Genomic DNA, 17319 nt, shown 5'->3' with positions numbered 1-17319 from the left:
CTAGATGATTTATGTGGTGAGGAAACGTTTTTTAGATTTTGAGACAATAAAACATAATATACCTAAAAAAATGTGTAAATATTTGCAGACACAAAACTTGGATACAGTAAAATAAAAAAATAATTTCTATTGTTTACCAAACATCAATTGAGAAGACAATCCAAGGTATTTAAACCCTTAAAGGTTTTATCTCTAAAATGTGTTGAATTCAGAAATGCGGTGTGATTTTATCCAAAAAAGGTAAAATGTGAACAGGATTTGCAATGTGAATATTCAGTAGTAGAATGACAGAAAGTATAATGAAATTCACAAAAAAATGTAACTACCACTAAACATATATTAAGTCAATTTAATGTACTCCTTAGTAAATATTATACACCATTGATAATGGCTCAGTTTAAAGCTAATTTATCACCCGAGTGCCCATTTTGCAAGTCGGAAAATGCCTATATGATGTACATATTTGGAATTGTGTTAAAGTTAAAAAATGGATTGAATTTGCATTTACATTCCGAACCTGGGGTGCTATCTGCATGGAGTTTGTTTCTCCTCGTGTTCACATGGGTCTACTCTAGGTGTTCTAGTTTCCTCCTACAGTCCAAAAACACTGCTAGGATAATCGGCTTTTGGGAAAACTGGCCCTTCTGTGAATGTGTACATGTACCTGTCTGCCCTGTGATGGACTGGCATACTGTTCTGCCTTCTGTCGACTGCTTGCTGGGATAAGCTCCCCCGACTCTGAAAGTGGATGAAGCTAGAAAATGGATGGATAGATGAAATCAAATAACTAAAAACGTTTTTGATAACAAAACTGACACATTCACGAACATTCTGGTGTGGAGACATTTTATAAATTCATATGTGCAGGAAATTAACGAGAATTTTGTTTAACATGCAACTGCCAAGTATTACATTGAGAGAAAAAAAATTCAAGCATAGAAAAAATTTCCTGCTTTTCATAAGGAACTAAAAAGAATGTTTAAGACATTTAACAACACAGAGTTAAGATGTGAGATCTGTCTGGGTGTTCCACTCCCAATGCATGCAATAAAATTGTCTTATTACTCAATGACGCAATGAGCCACATTATATCTCATACAGCAGCAAGTACCAAAAATAAAAGATCTCAATCAAAAATAAATAAACTACCACAAAACAAAAAACACAATTAAAAATGTAAAAACATGTCTCTCTTTGCAACTGCCTCATTTTATTTTTATCTCCATAATTAACAAAAATATGATTCAAATGAACTCATTTGAAGCCAATCGAGACAGGTACAGTTTTCAGCAGTACTGGTTCCTTCTTGGACCCTCAGTGATAAGTGTGAACTGCGTGTGAACATTATGCAACATCTAACAGGGATATTAATGAAAATCTGGAATCTTTTAATGAAACCCCCAAATATATCCACTAAAGATACAGTACTTGATTTCTTTTGTCTGACATTCCTTGAACATGGTAAAATTTTGAACACACTGTATCCAAATGTATTATTTTTAGAAAGAATTAGTAACATGTCACAGTTATCTGAACTTTAACACTGAGGACTAAAACAATGACACCTGACACAGGTCATTTACTGAAAACAGACTTAGGGAACAGTATCTTTTTCCCTACAGTACATGTCTAGCCATACTAAAAACCCTACTGAACTGCATGCAGATTTGCACATTCTTTGCAGTACCACTGAGACACTGCAAACTATGAAGTTCCTAGATTGCCACAGGCTACTGAAAAAGGGAGAAAAAAATTATATCACTCAAATGCTAGAAATCCAATGCTATCTCCAGTGTAGATATGTTATGTCTTGTATGATATAATGAACCCATAGTAACCAGGCTTTCAAAAGGCTAGCATGGTCTGGTTAGGATATGAGAGTGTTGAGCATTAAGTTAGCTTTTTTCTCCCTAGCTCACAGCACTGTACTGCAGTTATTGGCACATTATAAGTTGCATATTGCTCTCTGGTTTCTCACACAGCTAACCACCTCCACCATCTGGAAACATAAACTGTAGGTATATGCGGGTGTCACAAGCCAGCTTTTATTACATTATTGTTTATTGTTACTACTATGTACTTATTTGAGAACCAGTATACTTTCCTTTTGAATTCTGACAAGGAAGCTTTCTTGGTTTTTCAGGATTCACACTACAGGCAAAGCTGCCTGGAGCCTTCCTCCTCCTCCTCATCCTCTGACTTAGGGATGCGAGGCAGCATTGCTGAGCGAGTCAATCCCCAGAACTTCTGTGGAGACATGTCCTTCTTGGTAGCAGTGAATTTCCAGCCCATGTGAGAGCCACAGGTTCTGCACTGCGCTATTGTCCAGGCGTATCTACAAAACACAGGGAATTCCAGTCACAAACACCACTTTGCAAAAGCACCATCATACAAGCACATGTCATATTTCATGGACTTACATGCCATTACTTTTTAACATTAAGTTTAATTTGTGTTAATACCAATCGAACATGCAAGTTATTGCTCCAAAGCATTAGGACAGCTAGCATGCTTTGTGCTATACTGACATAGCTCATTCTTTGGCATCAGTCAGAAGTAGTAGCAAACAGTGCAGAAAACTGGATTTCTGGAATTGACTGGCAGTCCAATAAGCCTGAATTTTAGTAACATGTTCTTAAACCTAGGTTACTTTTGTTCCAAAAAAGTTTTTGCTGGCTCATACAGAATGGTTTATTTGGGACTTCTTTCAGTCATCCAAGCATCCCTCACATGAAAATATATACTGTAGTTCTGAATTTGCTGTGCAAGGCAATAACAAAGTGACCTGAGTAATGAAGAGCCAAGCTAAAAAATCACATAAAAACTGAAAAACAATTATCTGCATTTAACCTATCAATTAACATTACTATAAATAACCTTTAAAGACAATAAACTGAGTGAAGCCTTGTTTCATGGCACTGCTGCCAACACAAATGATTCAATTTGTCCTGCATTATTTCAGCTTATCAAGCTCAGACATACTCAGTGGCTACTGAGCTTTCTCAAGGAAAAGCAGTGTACAGTGGCTGTGAGACACATTCTGTCTAAGCTCAGGCTCAGAAACAGCAGTTAATTTGTCAAACACTGTCTTCTGTCTTCGTCCCCATTCCACTGAAGGATGGCATTACAGAACTGCAGTAGGTCAATTCTTCCTGGAAGGAATAAACGTCTTTCCTACAAGCTTTGCATTTTCTCAACCATAGAAAATCCTGCCACTTTTTGTCTAAAAAACGTTTTATTTTGTAGCTCTTCTCAGTCTTGGCCTAATTCAGGCAAAGTCATAATTCCCATTTGTGTCTCGAGGCTAAACATAAGAGAGTCACAGGATATGCTATCTATCAGCTGCTCTCTGTTAGGAATCCTTTCGAGTAAAAATTAGTAAAAGAAACAAATAGTATGGCTCCAACCAGCTGTGCTCTTTTCTTAAGGCCTGATGAGTTGTTAATCTGACTAAGGCCTCTTGTTTTAAAACAGACAACTTGAATACTTCACACAGTACGTGTACTGTACCATAATATTTAATTACCTAAGTCTGAAACAAGAAAAAATTCTACAGCACACTTTTAAGTACCAAAAATAAATTCATATTTTCACTGGAATAAAAACTGCAGAACAAGCTAATCTGAACTGACAGAACAGAGATCAAGTGGAGAGATCACAATTTAAGACTTTGAACAACTCTGTTTTGTCAAATACTGAAGTTCATGGGTTGGCCAAGGTATCTGCTTTGAAGATTTGAAACAGGTTTTATCAGCTTTCTATTAGACTCATTTGCAATATCTTCAGAATTCAAGATTTCCCCTATCAGATGCAACATATAATTATTCAATTTGTAGAAACACCATGGACCACAGGAAATACAAACTAGTTTGAAAACATTTTTTATTACTATTTTCCTAAATGTAAGCAAAATCTGTCTTGAAACAATCTAACTGATGGACATATAACCCACTATTACTTAAAGTACCCTTATTCATGACTTTAGAATATTAACAAGAATGCTTAGATTTTGGAAACGAAACAATTAAACAGGCTGAAATCTGAAATAGAAGACTGCACTTTCCACCTTGCTTTTTTTGAAGGACTCTTATCTTAAACTGTAGGTTACAAACTCAAAACACCATAGTCCCAATTATGGGCAAACTGCCTTTATGGTTCATTTACAATGAAGTAGACACTATGCCAATTGGGAAAATTGAGCCCCACATATACCCTACAAACAATGTGGATTTACTAGACTTTACCTGATAAGGTAGATACACACTAAACACATCCAACACACTAAAAATCCCATTAACAAGAGTAACTCATTTTAATGACTCATAAAAATACACTGCAATGAAACGATGTGACAGAAAAATAGGGCTTATATAGTGATATAGACAAAACTTCTACAAGTGATTATACTGTACCTTACAAGAAATATTAAAATAATTCTTTGTAAGCTTATCCAATGTAATAGATCATAAGACATAGTGACTTCTGTAATTGCTTTACATAATACAACTACAATACAACACAACAACAAATACAACAAGTACAGCCGAAGTTAATGTGTGTTGAAAAGCACAAAATACAAGATAATGGAGACAGATTTCAAAGACTGAAGCAGAACACAGGCCTCACTATCCTGTAGGCTGCGGAATACCACAGATATTTCATAAGTTCATAAATTTTCAGTGGCCCTTAGCTCCTGCTTACATCAAACACAACAGTTATGGGGGAAGAATTCAGTGTGCAGTGCGATCTGTTCTTTACTATTAATTTTACATCTTATTGAAAGTGAATAAGCAAAACAGGACTCTTAAGCAACTGGCTTGGATCTAGCTGTTTCATTTATATTTCTACACCTATACATTTGGTACAGGGCTCTTAAATTTCATATTTTCAAAATATTATGTGTAAGATGTCTGTAAACAGTGGATCCAAAAACATGATAAAGAAACTGTTGGCCAAAAGCAGCTTTTATGTCACATAATATTCTCTTAAATTCTCTGCAAATTAACCTTACTCCTTACTTCAATTGCCTTCATCACTCAGACATCCCACGTGGTCTTAGAGACCATGCAGTTCAATCTGTGAAATGCACAGATGGCCTCTGGTCTCTCATCACAAATTACTGAACTCATTTCACTGGTGACATGTATCAGTTCTAGAGTCAAGCTGGCTGATGCGAAAGGCTACAAATCTGGGTTTACTGGGTCACACTGTTTTATGTTCGATGGAAGGTAAAGTTATCTGATTTGGGTGCAACTCACACAGAGGATGTAGCAGGAGGGCAGACATTACAGGGAACAATGTATTTGTTTTGGACTTCCTTCAGCAATCCAGGGCCTCCTTTGCCTCTGACACTTGGTCAAACAGTCAAGTAAAACACTTAATTTACCCTGGGAACCAGCTGTGCAAAGTCGACGGCCTGCCTGTCAGGTTGAGGTTGTTTGCCTTGTACACTGTCAGGGTCTCGTGAACATATCCATGGGGATTGACATAGGCAGCCATGGGTCCACACAAAGACAAGCTGGAAGAGTAAAGAAGAAAAATCAGAACATTTTATATTGGTGGGAAATCCAATATAGGGCTTTTACAAATCCCAAACCTTAGGGCACTGAAGTCCCCTAGATATGGATTATGCTTTGTGCTACACAAAATTCCCACCTGCAGTTTTCTTAGCAGTAAATACATAAAAGTGTCTGCCAACTACCCCTCCGAAATCCTCCCAGGCTCTGACAAACGTAAGTGGAGTGTGGAGTTATACATTTCAAATAAACAAAGCACAATGCAATAGAATTCACATTCTAAGAACAGCCTTTTCAAACATTTCTACACAATACAAGAAAAAAAACATCATAACAGTCCTTTAGGAAAAAATGAAAACAGCATATAGTTCACATTTATTGACACAGCATGATGATTTAGTGATCAAAAGAGTTGGATAATAATGCATCTGAGACCTAATAACCTTAAAAAATGATTTCTACCACTAAATGTTTTCACCTTCCACTGTGTGGCTGTTTAGAGCAATTTAGATTTTATTATGTCTAAATAAAAATAATCAATGAGGTAACATCTTGAGGGCAAGGTAGATAATGTTTCCCATTCACCTGTCTCATAAACATTGCTTTTCTGTTGCTCCTCAGATCATGAAAAAACTTCATTAAAATGATAAGGAACCCTTATATTCTGAACAGTTTTCATATAAAAACACGTATAGAAATACATTTTCAAGATGAGCGTTCACTGACTTACTGTTTTTGGGTTAGGGTAAAATAGGTAAATAAGTTTACAAACACTTCGTCAGAGTATAAGGATACTGGCATTTTTCAGAAAAAAATAATACTTAAGAGACACTTAACACACTGTTGCCTGAACATGTAATCAACAAATAAACAGATACAGCATGTGAAGTTATATGAACCAACAGGTTTTCTGATACATGATGGACTTTGAAGTCCTCTGCTGGTAATAATGGCAAACCACATAAATTATTGTGCACTGCAATCTTCAGAAAAATGAGGCAGAAATCTTCCACCAGCGGGTAACTCAATATCTGCTGAATGTTAAATTTTCTCTAGAAATCCAGATATGTCTGAGGTTCTATTACCGACTACCTCCATTGTATCCATCTTTAAAAGTGTTAGGATGATTCATTGGTGATGTCTGTATTGCAGCATATGGCCCCCAGATATATAATTTAAGGAGTCTCTACCCCTGTTTTGTTTTGGAATATTGCGGAAAGCATCTTCACTTTCTTTTGGGTCCAACTGTACATGTTCTCAGAGAAACTCTAAACCGTGGTTTTCCTTCAATTGCTTTACAATCCTCAGTTCTGTTCAAACAACTACCCAGCAACTGTCCATTGTCAAGTAGCAACCTGAAAATATTTTGCAGACACAAGGACTACTGTACTCCTCCTATTCATGTTTAACATACTATAGGTCACAGCAGAGACAATTTCCCAAAAGAAATACACTTCCAATATCCAGCCTAACAGTAACACAAAACTAACATTGTCTGACCTGAGTGACTTAATAATTTGTATAGTGACAAAACAAAATCAAAGCCTTTCTATTGCTGTCAACAAAAGTCAGAACTCACACCCACATACATGTAACAGCATCTCATTAATGAGCAAATTCAGTAACATAAACTTTCACCCCATCATTTACTTTAATTAAGATGTTACTTGGTACTTTTTTGTTATTTCTATGTACAGTATATACTTCTAAAAAATATACCCAACAGGTGCTCCACATACACATAAGGAAAATATGTTTTCCTCATACAAGCAGGAATTCTTTGTACTATTACTTTAAAGACAGGCATCTCAGGAAATCTCAGAGCATCATAAGATACTCTGCATGGAACAATGGTACGGAGGCCGCCACTTCACCTATCATTTTCCATTAAGCATTTGTCGCTCATTTGGTTTTATCTCATTAAACATTTTCTTTCGCCTTTGTTCCCCAGGAACTTGCTCATATTACATAATTACTCTAAATCGTGCTTGTAATGTCTTTTGCTATTTTCTCTTGAAAGAACAGTGGGCAGCTGGTAATCATTTCATTCTGAATAACAGTCTTAGTTTGAAAATTAAAATGTTTCTTTTTACTTTCATGAAAAACATTGTGGATGCCTAGATTTTCAAATCAAAAGAAAAATCCAAAATATGGTACTGTATATAGTGCAGTATCTTGAAGCTCTTCCTGAATTACAAAGCATTGTAACCATTGACATTCTTAAACAACAGCAATGGATATCAAACCATTTTTGTATACAGTACATTTGTTATTGTTGTAAACCTACACATACTTGTGGATCTTTGAGATTTATTTTATTATCAAGGTCCAGGGCTTCATAAAAAATAAGCATGGTTACAAATGAAAGGGAGCCATTTTGCCCAGCTTGCATGTTTGGTTTCTAATAGATGAATGTTTCAGGTATTTTATCAGTTCTTTTTAAATGGAAACCCAGAGCCAGCCTCATCCACAAGTCCAAGGCACTGGTTACAGGCTCAGTTTTAACGTAACATCCCTGGACTTCAGTTCTATACACTGAACAATATAACCAAGCATTTCCATGTCAATCTTATTGCTTCTTCAAACTGTCAAGTCAAAGTAATGAATTTAAGTACTACAATCCTCAACTCATATGTTGCTTCTTCCAAGTCCAGTATTCCCCTCTGATATTTTAATTTCACGTTCTCGCTCCTGGCATGTCTTACCTGGTCTATTCATTCCTGGATTCATTCTAGGTCCTCCTGTATTGCTTGTGGAGTTGTTAACTATTTGAAATGCCACCTATTTGTGTATCATCAAGAATTTGACAGGTTTAATCTGTTCTAGAGAACAGATTATTCATACAGATCAGGAGAAGCACTGAACCTAAACTGATCCTTGAGGTACCCCACTATCAATCTCACAGAGGCTGAAGTAACACTCCTCGTCAGTTGCCTATTTCCTTTTTATCCATTGTTTTTATCCATGTGCCTATACTTGGATTCCAGCAGCTTTAAGATTGAGGATTAGAGTTTATTAGTCAAACTTTGTAGCACATTTCTGAGGTGCAAGTTTGCATATCTATTAATTTCCAATCTAATTGATGTCAATCTAACTAGGCTCTGTTTCATTCTGATACAGTCTGCATTTAAAACCAATTTTTCTTTATATTCTGTCCATCTTGGTTTGAAATAAGCATTTAATAAGCAAATACATTTTTCTTACTTCTACCTTCTAATTTACATTTTTCTGTCTATCTGGGTCACCTGAAAACAACAGATCATTCTGGGTAAGAAAGCCTGTACAAACAATTTCAACTGCAGGATTTTCCCAGCATACAAAAGGAAAAAAATCTCTTGCGTCTTTGCTACATGTAGATCTAACAGCACACTATACTAAAGCACAATTTTAGTATCAAAGATAGGTGGTCTGTAGCAGACACCTAACACTATACCCCTTGAGCTTTTATCTTGTTTGAGTTATGAAGATTCATAAAAACTAACTCTTGTAAATTCTTCTGCTTTTACACCATTTTTATATAAACTGCTATCCCACCACCTTTGTGGTGATGACTGTCCCTCCAACTTGTGATACCCAGTAATCCATCACTCTGTAAGCAAGGATTCTGTAGCTCCTACAGTATTATAGTACTGCTGTTTCCAGTAACTTGTTGTTGTTTCTGTCACATTTATATATAACTCTATGGGCTTGGATGCGTGATTTTCTATGGCATCTCCCTTCAACAGTTGAGTTCTCCCCTTTGCTTGAGGCTTTGGGTTTTACAAAACTAAAACAAAGTGCATCTGAGGCTCTGGCTCCAAAGTGTCTACTTGCTACCGTCTAGCAAAAGACCAACAAATAAACACCACTCAATCTGCTGCTTTCAGACACACACTGCTGTGCAAAACACTCAGATAGTTTGCTAGGTTGTTCTAACACTTTCATGCAGTGCTCTTCCTTCTTTATGCAGAGATAGTGTTCTACTGAAATGTTAGACATTTTTTAAGCTAAGCTCATCCTGAAAGTACAGTTGCAAGAAAAAGTTTGTGAACCCTTTGGGATTACCTGGATTTCTGCATTAATTACTCATAAAAATGTGGTCTGATCTTCAACAAAGTCACAATAATAGACAAACACAATCTGCTTAAACTAATAACACACAAACAATTCTTCTTGTCAGTACTGAACACATCGTTTAAACATTCACAGTCCAGGCTTGAAAAAGTATGTGAACTCTTGTATTTAGTAATTGCTAGAACCTCCTTTAGCAGTAATAACCTCCACCAAACGTTTCCTGTAGCTGCTGATGAGACTTGCACAACAGTTAGAAGGAATTTTAGACCATTCTTCCTCACGAAAGATTCCTCCTTTCAGTTCATTGATATTTTTATGAAGCCTCAAGGAACAACTGACAATGATTCCATTAGATTTCATTGGTAAAGGCGATGGATTAGTCACAACAGCACTTCATATTGGTTGCTCATCTGCAGTTTACCTTGAATTATCGCACATTTGAAGATTCCAATGAATGTAAATTACATTTAAATGTGACTGTAAACATTTTTATTTGTGAATAGAGAAGACTACAAGGTGATCTCAGATTTCTTCAGAATGTACAGTGAAACAAGAGCCAGAAGGTACAAGTGGAAATTCTGTGGAAGTGCATTTAAAACCTAGAACACGAGTTACTTCTTTACCCTCCTGGAGGGAGGAGCGAGTAAACTGTTGAAGCCAGTACCCTGGCTTCTTTCAAGAAATGGCTGGATACAGTCCTTGAACCAATTAACTATTAATTACCAAACGGGCTAGTCTAGCCCAGTGTCCACACTCATTTATAACGCCTCTTTTATGTTCTTAAGTTTGTCCCAACTAAATTGCTCAGACACCCTCAGGCAATGATCCACACTTGTGGCAAAATGTATATGGTGACAGTGGCAAGATTTTTTCAAGTTGGATATGACCAACTGGTCTACAGGCACCCCTCCAGAGCTTACACTTCAGTTCAGAAGGTAGGCAGGCAAATGGTTACCACAGCCACAGTGGCTCATGAGGCTAGAGCCCATCCTGGATTCCACTGTGTTATGTGGAGAGAGATCACGTAACTCTCCCCTGGAGATAGTGGTACATCACAGGGATTACCCCTCAGTAATTCTGTTGCCATATACATCTGGGTGGACTAGAGAAACTGCATAAAGCATCTCACCCAAGGGTGGAGTGTCTGTAATGAGGTGAACCCAAAATCTGCCACTTATGAGTCTAATCAATTTCACACTATGATACATATCCACTAATTCAGTAGATATTTATGTAAAATCAAGAATAGTGCAGTATACAAGGCTGTGACGTTTTGCATACTGACATTTTTTTCCCCTGTAAAAGATCCACAGGTTACTGCTATCCCCAGTACTACAGTACATAAACCTCACATATGCTGCATTTGTGGAACTGCTTTCAAAATGCATAATTTGGACAATACAGACAAACCATTCTGATTGCTACACCAGTACACCTGTTGAAGGAACACAACTGTCCAGAAAAGAACTAAAAAGGAATCACATAAAAGGATCTCCATTGTTTTTTACAGGGGAAAACTGTCACATGCCCTTCAAACTTACCTAAAAATTTCATTTTTTGTAGTTATCTCTGTGTCATGACATTGCTTACAACAAAGCGATGTGCACTGTGGATACAAGAAAGCAAAAAAATAATTGAGAATTAAGAGACAAACCTTGAAACTAATGTTAATTACATTATATTCAGCTGTATTAATATATGCTATGTATTATTAATATATATTGGTAATGCACCGACAAGCTTAATAATACATACAGATTGTATAGATTGTTGGTGCACTTCATTTTGAAGGACTTTCATACCATTATAAGATGATCTCCATTGGAAAAAAAACAGCCAAAAATACTCAAGCCCAGAGTCCCCTTCATAACCAGATCAAGATTTTGCATTCTTACCCTGTCCATTATGTCCAGTTCACAGCGTAGTCTCTGGATGGCACTGCCTATTTTGAGTAGCTGTATACGCAGGGCATCGTCAATGGGCAGGCAAGCTGCCACTCTGTAAGAGAAATCTAAGCAAAGAGAGATTCCTGAAAGACTGGCACTGGAGATGACACAACGCCAATGATAAGACACACAGGCCAAAATGTTAGGAACACCCACTAAATAACTATAGTTACTGCCCCTGTAAGTAGCAAGCACAGCTCAGAGGTTCTGAAATATTTGCGTCCCAGTTCCATGACTGTCAGTTGAGCAGGATCCCCTGCAGTTGTAACTGTGATGAGGATAAAGGTGTGAGGATTAGGAACTGCACCTTCTATCGGCACTCAACAGGATTTCGATTTGGAGATTGCTCTGGCTAGGGAAGGTTGAGGAAGTACTGTATGTCTCATGCTTCATAAGACATCTGGATATTACCCACCACTGAGTGTCCATTGACGGGACTGTGGGTTCTTCATTATTTGGGCCATACAGAGTATTTGCCAAATAAATCATTACTGAAAAGAAACCAAATTGAAAATAAGAATTGTAGCCACAGACATGAAGAACGTGATATTTCCCCTTGCAAAAGCACAAGGACATAATGTAGTCGACAAAGGGGTGAGAAAAAACTGTAGGAAGGAAGACAGGAGAGTAGTACCTATAGCGTTTGATGGAAGAGACTCATCTTTCAGATTTTCATCCCACTCATGTAGCTGTCTCTTCACTCTATCCATCAGAATTTCCTGATGAGAAAAACGTGAAACTAAATAGAAAGTTAAAGGTAAAACTTCACATTTTAAAATGTCCCCTTTCCCCCCTCCAAGAAAAGCATCTACAGGGCATGCTTTGCATACTGACAGTTAGAACTTCATACATATGATTAGTCTGTCATTCTACACAACAGTCTGTATACTTTATGTAAATATCTGTGTAGTAAGTAAATATATTCTGTAGAATGTTTGTGACAGGCTCAGTGTCAGAAAAGACTGATATTACAAAAGACCTGCCACTAGATGATTAATCAGTTAATGCTTGTAAACATCCACACTAGAAGTGAATAAGGTAAGTATTGGTTAATTGGTAAAAGGGATAGAATTCCACGTTCTATCCCTTTTGGGGGGGGGGGCTATACCTTGCATGTGAAAAACGGTCAAGCTAATAATTAAGTTGATTTTTCATTCAGTTAGGCATGGTGGCATTAAATAGGATTGAATAATCAATTTTGCTACAACTCAGAAGGCAAATGTTTTACAGGTCGGAACGATCACTTTCTTGCATATGTGGAGCTCCATTAGCATCAATAATTTGACCTGTAGAGAACAATTTCTCTGATGAAAAAACTCGGTAGAATCAGTGGGAGACAAGCAGCATGGCTTGAGATCCCCTGAAGAGATTATAAGGACACATTCTCAGAATTCCACTGAGCCTCTGGATATTAGCATAGTGCCTCTCATGACTGTACCATACGGAAAACATTTCTAGGTTCTACTATTACTCAGAAATAAAATAATAAAAGAGGTGTAATCTCATGTCCTTTCTTTGACGAATCCCTGAAATGCACGCATTTGCTATTACAGACGCTATGCCATGCAGCACGACCACAAAAAATAAATCATTCAAATGATCAGATAATAAAGAACATCTGCTACTTCCTGCTGTTCCTCCTCCAGACTACACACTGCTTTACTGTGAGATTAACTACTAAAGCATCCTCTTGTTTTAAAATAGTAAACCCCATGTGCATGTATTCACTTCTACTCAGAAGCAAATACAACAGAGAACGGCAATCTTACTTTGCACACTTCCTACTGACCAATGCTGCTCAGCCTATTAGAAACAAACAATACAGTCCACCCAAAACACATTCTTGACCCTCAGTACACACTTCTTCATGCAACTGAAAGAATACCCTTGGTAAGTGTAGGGAGAGCATGACCATACAGCTGTTACAGGTGTTTGTACACTTTTTAATTCCTTTCTGGAGAAAGGACTTAAACAAAAGCATGCTTAAAAAGATCTATGAAATGCATTATTTACAGATTATTTACAAGTATATTATTCTGTAAACTGTACTATCTCTGAATGGCAGAAAAGATGTTAAAACACAAAAATCTTTAGTTTTTTTTTCTAAAAATGCTTTAAACAGAAAATAATATTCCCATATGTATTGTAAGCTCCATTACAATCAGATATCCCCCCCAAATAACTTTGTGAAGCCACTTAAAAACAGGAGCTATAAATTATAAACAGGTTTCCACATTTTCCAAATTTGGTGAGAGAATCAGATCGTACCAGTTGTGACTGTGATGACTACTACGAACTGATGCTATCTGATTCCATTTCAGTCATTTCTGAAAAAGCATTTGATTTCTCAGAATTGTCAAATACCTGTACTTACCGAGTCATACAAGGAATACACCCAGGCAGGCCAAGATGTCATATTTGCACAGTGAAACTTTCTCTGAAAAAAAAAAACAGATTTTAAAAAAAGAACTAACACTAACAAAAATTATTCACGATACCTAGAGCAGGTGGATCAGAACCTTCGAACAGCAGTCGAAGATATTTCTCCCTGCAAAGAGTAAGCTGGCATTTTAAATGTCAGAAGTAGGTCTAGGTTTCTCTTGCTTCTGATTGCACTTTAAGGATTCAAAGAATCCATAGGTTGGTAAAATCAGCTTGAGACACAAACCTTGTCACTTCCTTCCCTGACAAAATCTGACAACTAAGGGAGGAAGAAGCTTGAGACCCTGTGACAAATTAGGCTAAAAGGAAGTCTCATCCTATCACCGTTTTTACATGAAAGTACCACACCTCTACTGGTAGTTACATTATCTTACCAGTAGGTTTTCAATACACAAGACAGACTAAGCAATCACTAAAGAGAGGGAGGAAAATCACCTATGTAAACTGAGGAAATGGCAAAGTTATGCAAAATCACACAACTTTAAATTCCTAAACTCAAAATGAGTCCGAAGGGCATTTACAGTACAATACCTGTACCATTTACTGTACGTGTGTTCCTCTGTTTCATTCTTTCAGCCCACCAGTGAATTATTATTCTCCCCCACACATCCCAGTAGGAAGAGAGACTGGCCATTTCTTCTCTCTCCAGATGGAGAGATTTGATTTTGATGGAAAACTAGTGCCGCATTTTTGTTACACCACTTGGGGAACATCTGGATCCTAAAGGCACTGTAATATGAGAATCAGTCTTTTCACATCCCTCTTGTCTGAAAAAAGCCTTAATGAGTTCGGTCTGCATATGCTCTCCAAACATGGGTGCTGAGCCCTCTTGTCTTCTTTATCTAATGTGAACAAACTCATCCCCGTGCTTTGCAAGACCTTTAATAACAGAAGTGACTTTCTCAATAAATTAATATTTCACTATATTCCCTTCTGTGTGAATATCTTCAAAATAAATCCCCAAGAGCATAAATTAATGCTACACATGATATAACTAATCAGTCTGAATTTAATTAAAATTCATCTCAGCTTTAAATGAAAAGGCACAGAACAGTGCTTCCTAAGATAGATAACCATCAGTTATATTTAGTCTCTGCTTTGGCATGCATCAAATGAATTATTAATCTAAAGTTTTATTAACATGTCAGGTTATTCTAAAATAAACATGAAAATCCCAAAGAACAGAAAGCCTTTATTAATCCATTTTTAAAAAGAAATATGGAAAAACTGAAAACAAAAAACAGGCATAAAAAGAGATCTCACCCAAAAATCCCGAAATGGGGAAAACACATAATTAAACAAGTTCGGAAAACAATAAAAAGCATTTGAACACTGATCCAAATGTCCAATAGGTTTGTAGACTGGAAAAGGAAGGGAGTCTGTCCTACCCAGTCTACCAAGGTTATCAAACAGGTTAACAATAAAGAGAATTTAACTATGAAAATATAACACATGTGAGGCAATATATCATATATAAAGGGTTACTATAACCCTCCTGGGCAATCCAAAGACACATTACTCAAGATTGCAGTATTAATTTTGAAATGAGTGAGCAGATTATTTTATTATGGTGCCTCTGGTGTGAGATGTCAGGAGAAGGGGGCAGATGAGATTATTTCCACCGGGGCCTGCAATAGTCAAACTCGTCCACTAGTACTGTATAGTTTGTGATTCATATTGATAAATGAATGACCAAAACCAAGCTCACAGATAGTCTATTCCTATTCCAGATGATCAAATTTAAAAGAAAATGATGTATAAGAAGCTAGCTGGTGAGGCTTGAACCCAGAATTTGGAAGTGGCGCCTTATGAGTTATCAGAAGCAGTCGGCCTTTTAAAAAACATGATGTAGTTTTAGACACATGGATTTCTCCATCTGCTAAGAAAATGTATTGGCAAATAGTTTTATGTTAATGTTTTTTTGCGTTTAACAGCAGTGTCACCTTATGGCTAGAACATTTTAATGGGTCTGTCTTCACTAAGAAGCAAGGTTAGAGCTCATTTTTCTTCTGTAAAAAAACATCAAGTATGAAATGTAAAGGTTACAGTTTGGTATTAAAAGGATCACACACCGCAAAACAGCTCAGGTGGGATGCCAGGTGAGAGATTTCCCCAAGCGTGATGCTTCAAGAAGGCCTCATTCTGTTGTAATAAAGCATCAAAATGTACTGGTTCCGTGGAACCAAATGAAATGTGTAAGCAACAGGGTGACAATCAGATAAGAGTACTAGAAAAATATCAGGATGTAATGCACAACAAGGACTGAGAGGCAGCAAGCACTGACAAACAAAAATGTCATCAGTACAAGAAAATGTTTTCTAACTGCATGAAAAATAAAATCTTCCTCACCGTTACTTCTCAGTGGCCAAGTATTTAGACGTGTGCATTTAAATCTTGTGCAAATTGTTTAGAAGCATTTAATGGCAGAGGGAAAAGACTGCTCCTGAGAAGTGAGCTACTCAACCCCTAAGCATGCAATATGGAATGTATAGCTGTAATCTGCCAAACACTGAGGTTCAAATGTGGCTCAAAAGGAGTCTCCTGTTATCCTTGCTAGAAGCCTTAGCTGGACGTCTCCACTGAAGTTCTTCTAATTACTCCCATAACATTTCAGAGAAAGCATAGCTAACTCCATGTCTTAATTGCCCGAGTCACGTTTTACTGAAATTGACTAACCCTTAAAGCTGGATTCTTTCTCCAGATAATTAGTTCAATTAGGTAATTGAGATCAGAGGTCAAATATAAATCAGTGGACTCTGCTACTGCTGTTGGCCTGTTTTAGGGTATTTTCACATTAAAATGTTTATTCATTTCAGTTATGATGCATTTTTAAGATTATATTTATATTCATATAATATAATATATATAATATATTATCGTATTATCTTAAGATATGAAGCAAAAAATATCAACTTTTATGAATAAATGTTACATTAAATATATATATATGCAAAAGGCATACTGCACACAAATCCTGTTTTGGTGGATTATTTGTAACTGTAGTACTGTAGTATCAATAGTACTGATGAACTATTGAACTATTAAGGTAGCCGACTACTGAATTCAGTCCATTTTTAGCAACAGTAATATTCTTCCTACTACACACTCCCACACTTTCCTCTCAAACCTGGCAACATCTTAACAACCACAAATTATGTAAGACCTTCATTAATTCCAATTCCAAAAAATGTTTAGGAAGAAGGATACTGCACTTAAAAGACAATTCTTCCACACCGAGACAACAGCTTTCTAAATGTGATACATCCATGACACGTGTTTCTTGCCAACAGCTAAATCACTGAAGTACACTTCTGCAAGAAAATAAGTCCATTATCTGTAATTTTCATATGCCAGCTGTGGCT

At 36.8% G+C, this 17319-nt stretch overlaps 1 protein-coding gene across 1 annotated transcript in view; it reads right to left on the bottom strand.

The window, feature by feature from the left end:
• Nucleotides 1–829: 829 nt before the first annotated feature.
• crbn (cereblon) overlaps nucleotides 830–17319 on the bottom strand; it is a 25173-nt gene continuing 8683 nt past the window's right edge. Inside the window, exons 6-11 of the mRNA XM_088915441.1 lie at nucleotides 13890–13952; nucleotides 12150–12234; nucleotides 11465–11580; nucleotides 11111–11175; nucleotides 5387–5518; nucleotides 830–2335 (exon numbers count right to left, since the gene is read on the bottom strand). Coding sequence (XP_088771567.1) covers nucleotides 2152–2335; nucleotides 5387–5518; nucleotides 11111–11175; nucleotides 11465–11580; nucleotides 12150–12234; nucleotides 13890–13952 — 645 coding nt within the window. The 3' untranslated portion in view covers nucleotides 830–2151. The remainder of the gene's footprint in view (nucleotides 2336–5386; nucleotides 5519–11110; nucleotides 11176–11464; nucleotides 11581–12149; nucleotides 12235–13889; nucleotides 13953–17319) is intronic.

Source organism: Atractosteus spatula, chromosome 5 (assembly GCF_055471065.1).
Source record: "Atractosteus spatula isolate fAtrSpa1 chromosome 5, fAtrSpa1.hap1, whole genome shotgun sequence".
In the NCBI taxonomy this organism is placed as follows: Eukaryota; Metazoa; Chordata; class Actinopteri; order Semionotiformes; family Lepisosteidae; genus Atractosteus; species Atractosteus spatula.
This window is presented reverse-complemented; position numbering and strand designations above follow the sequence as displayed.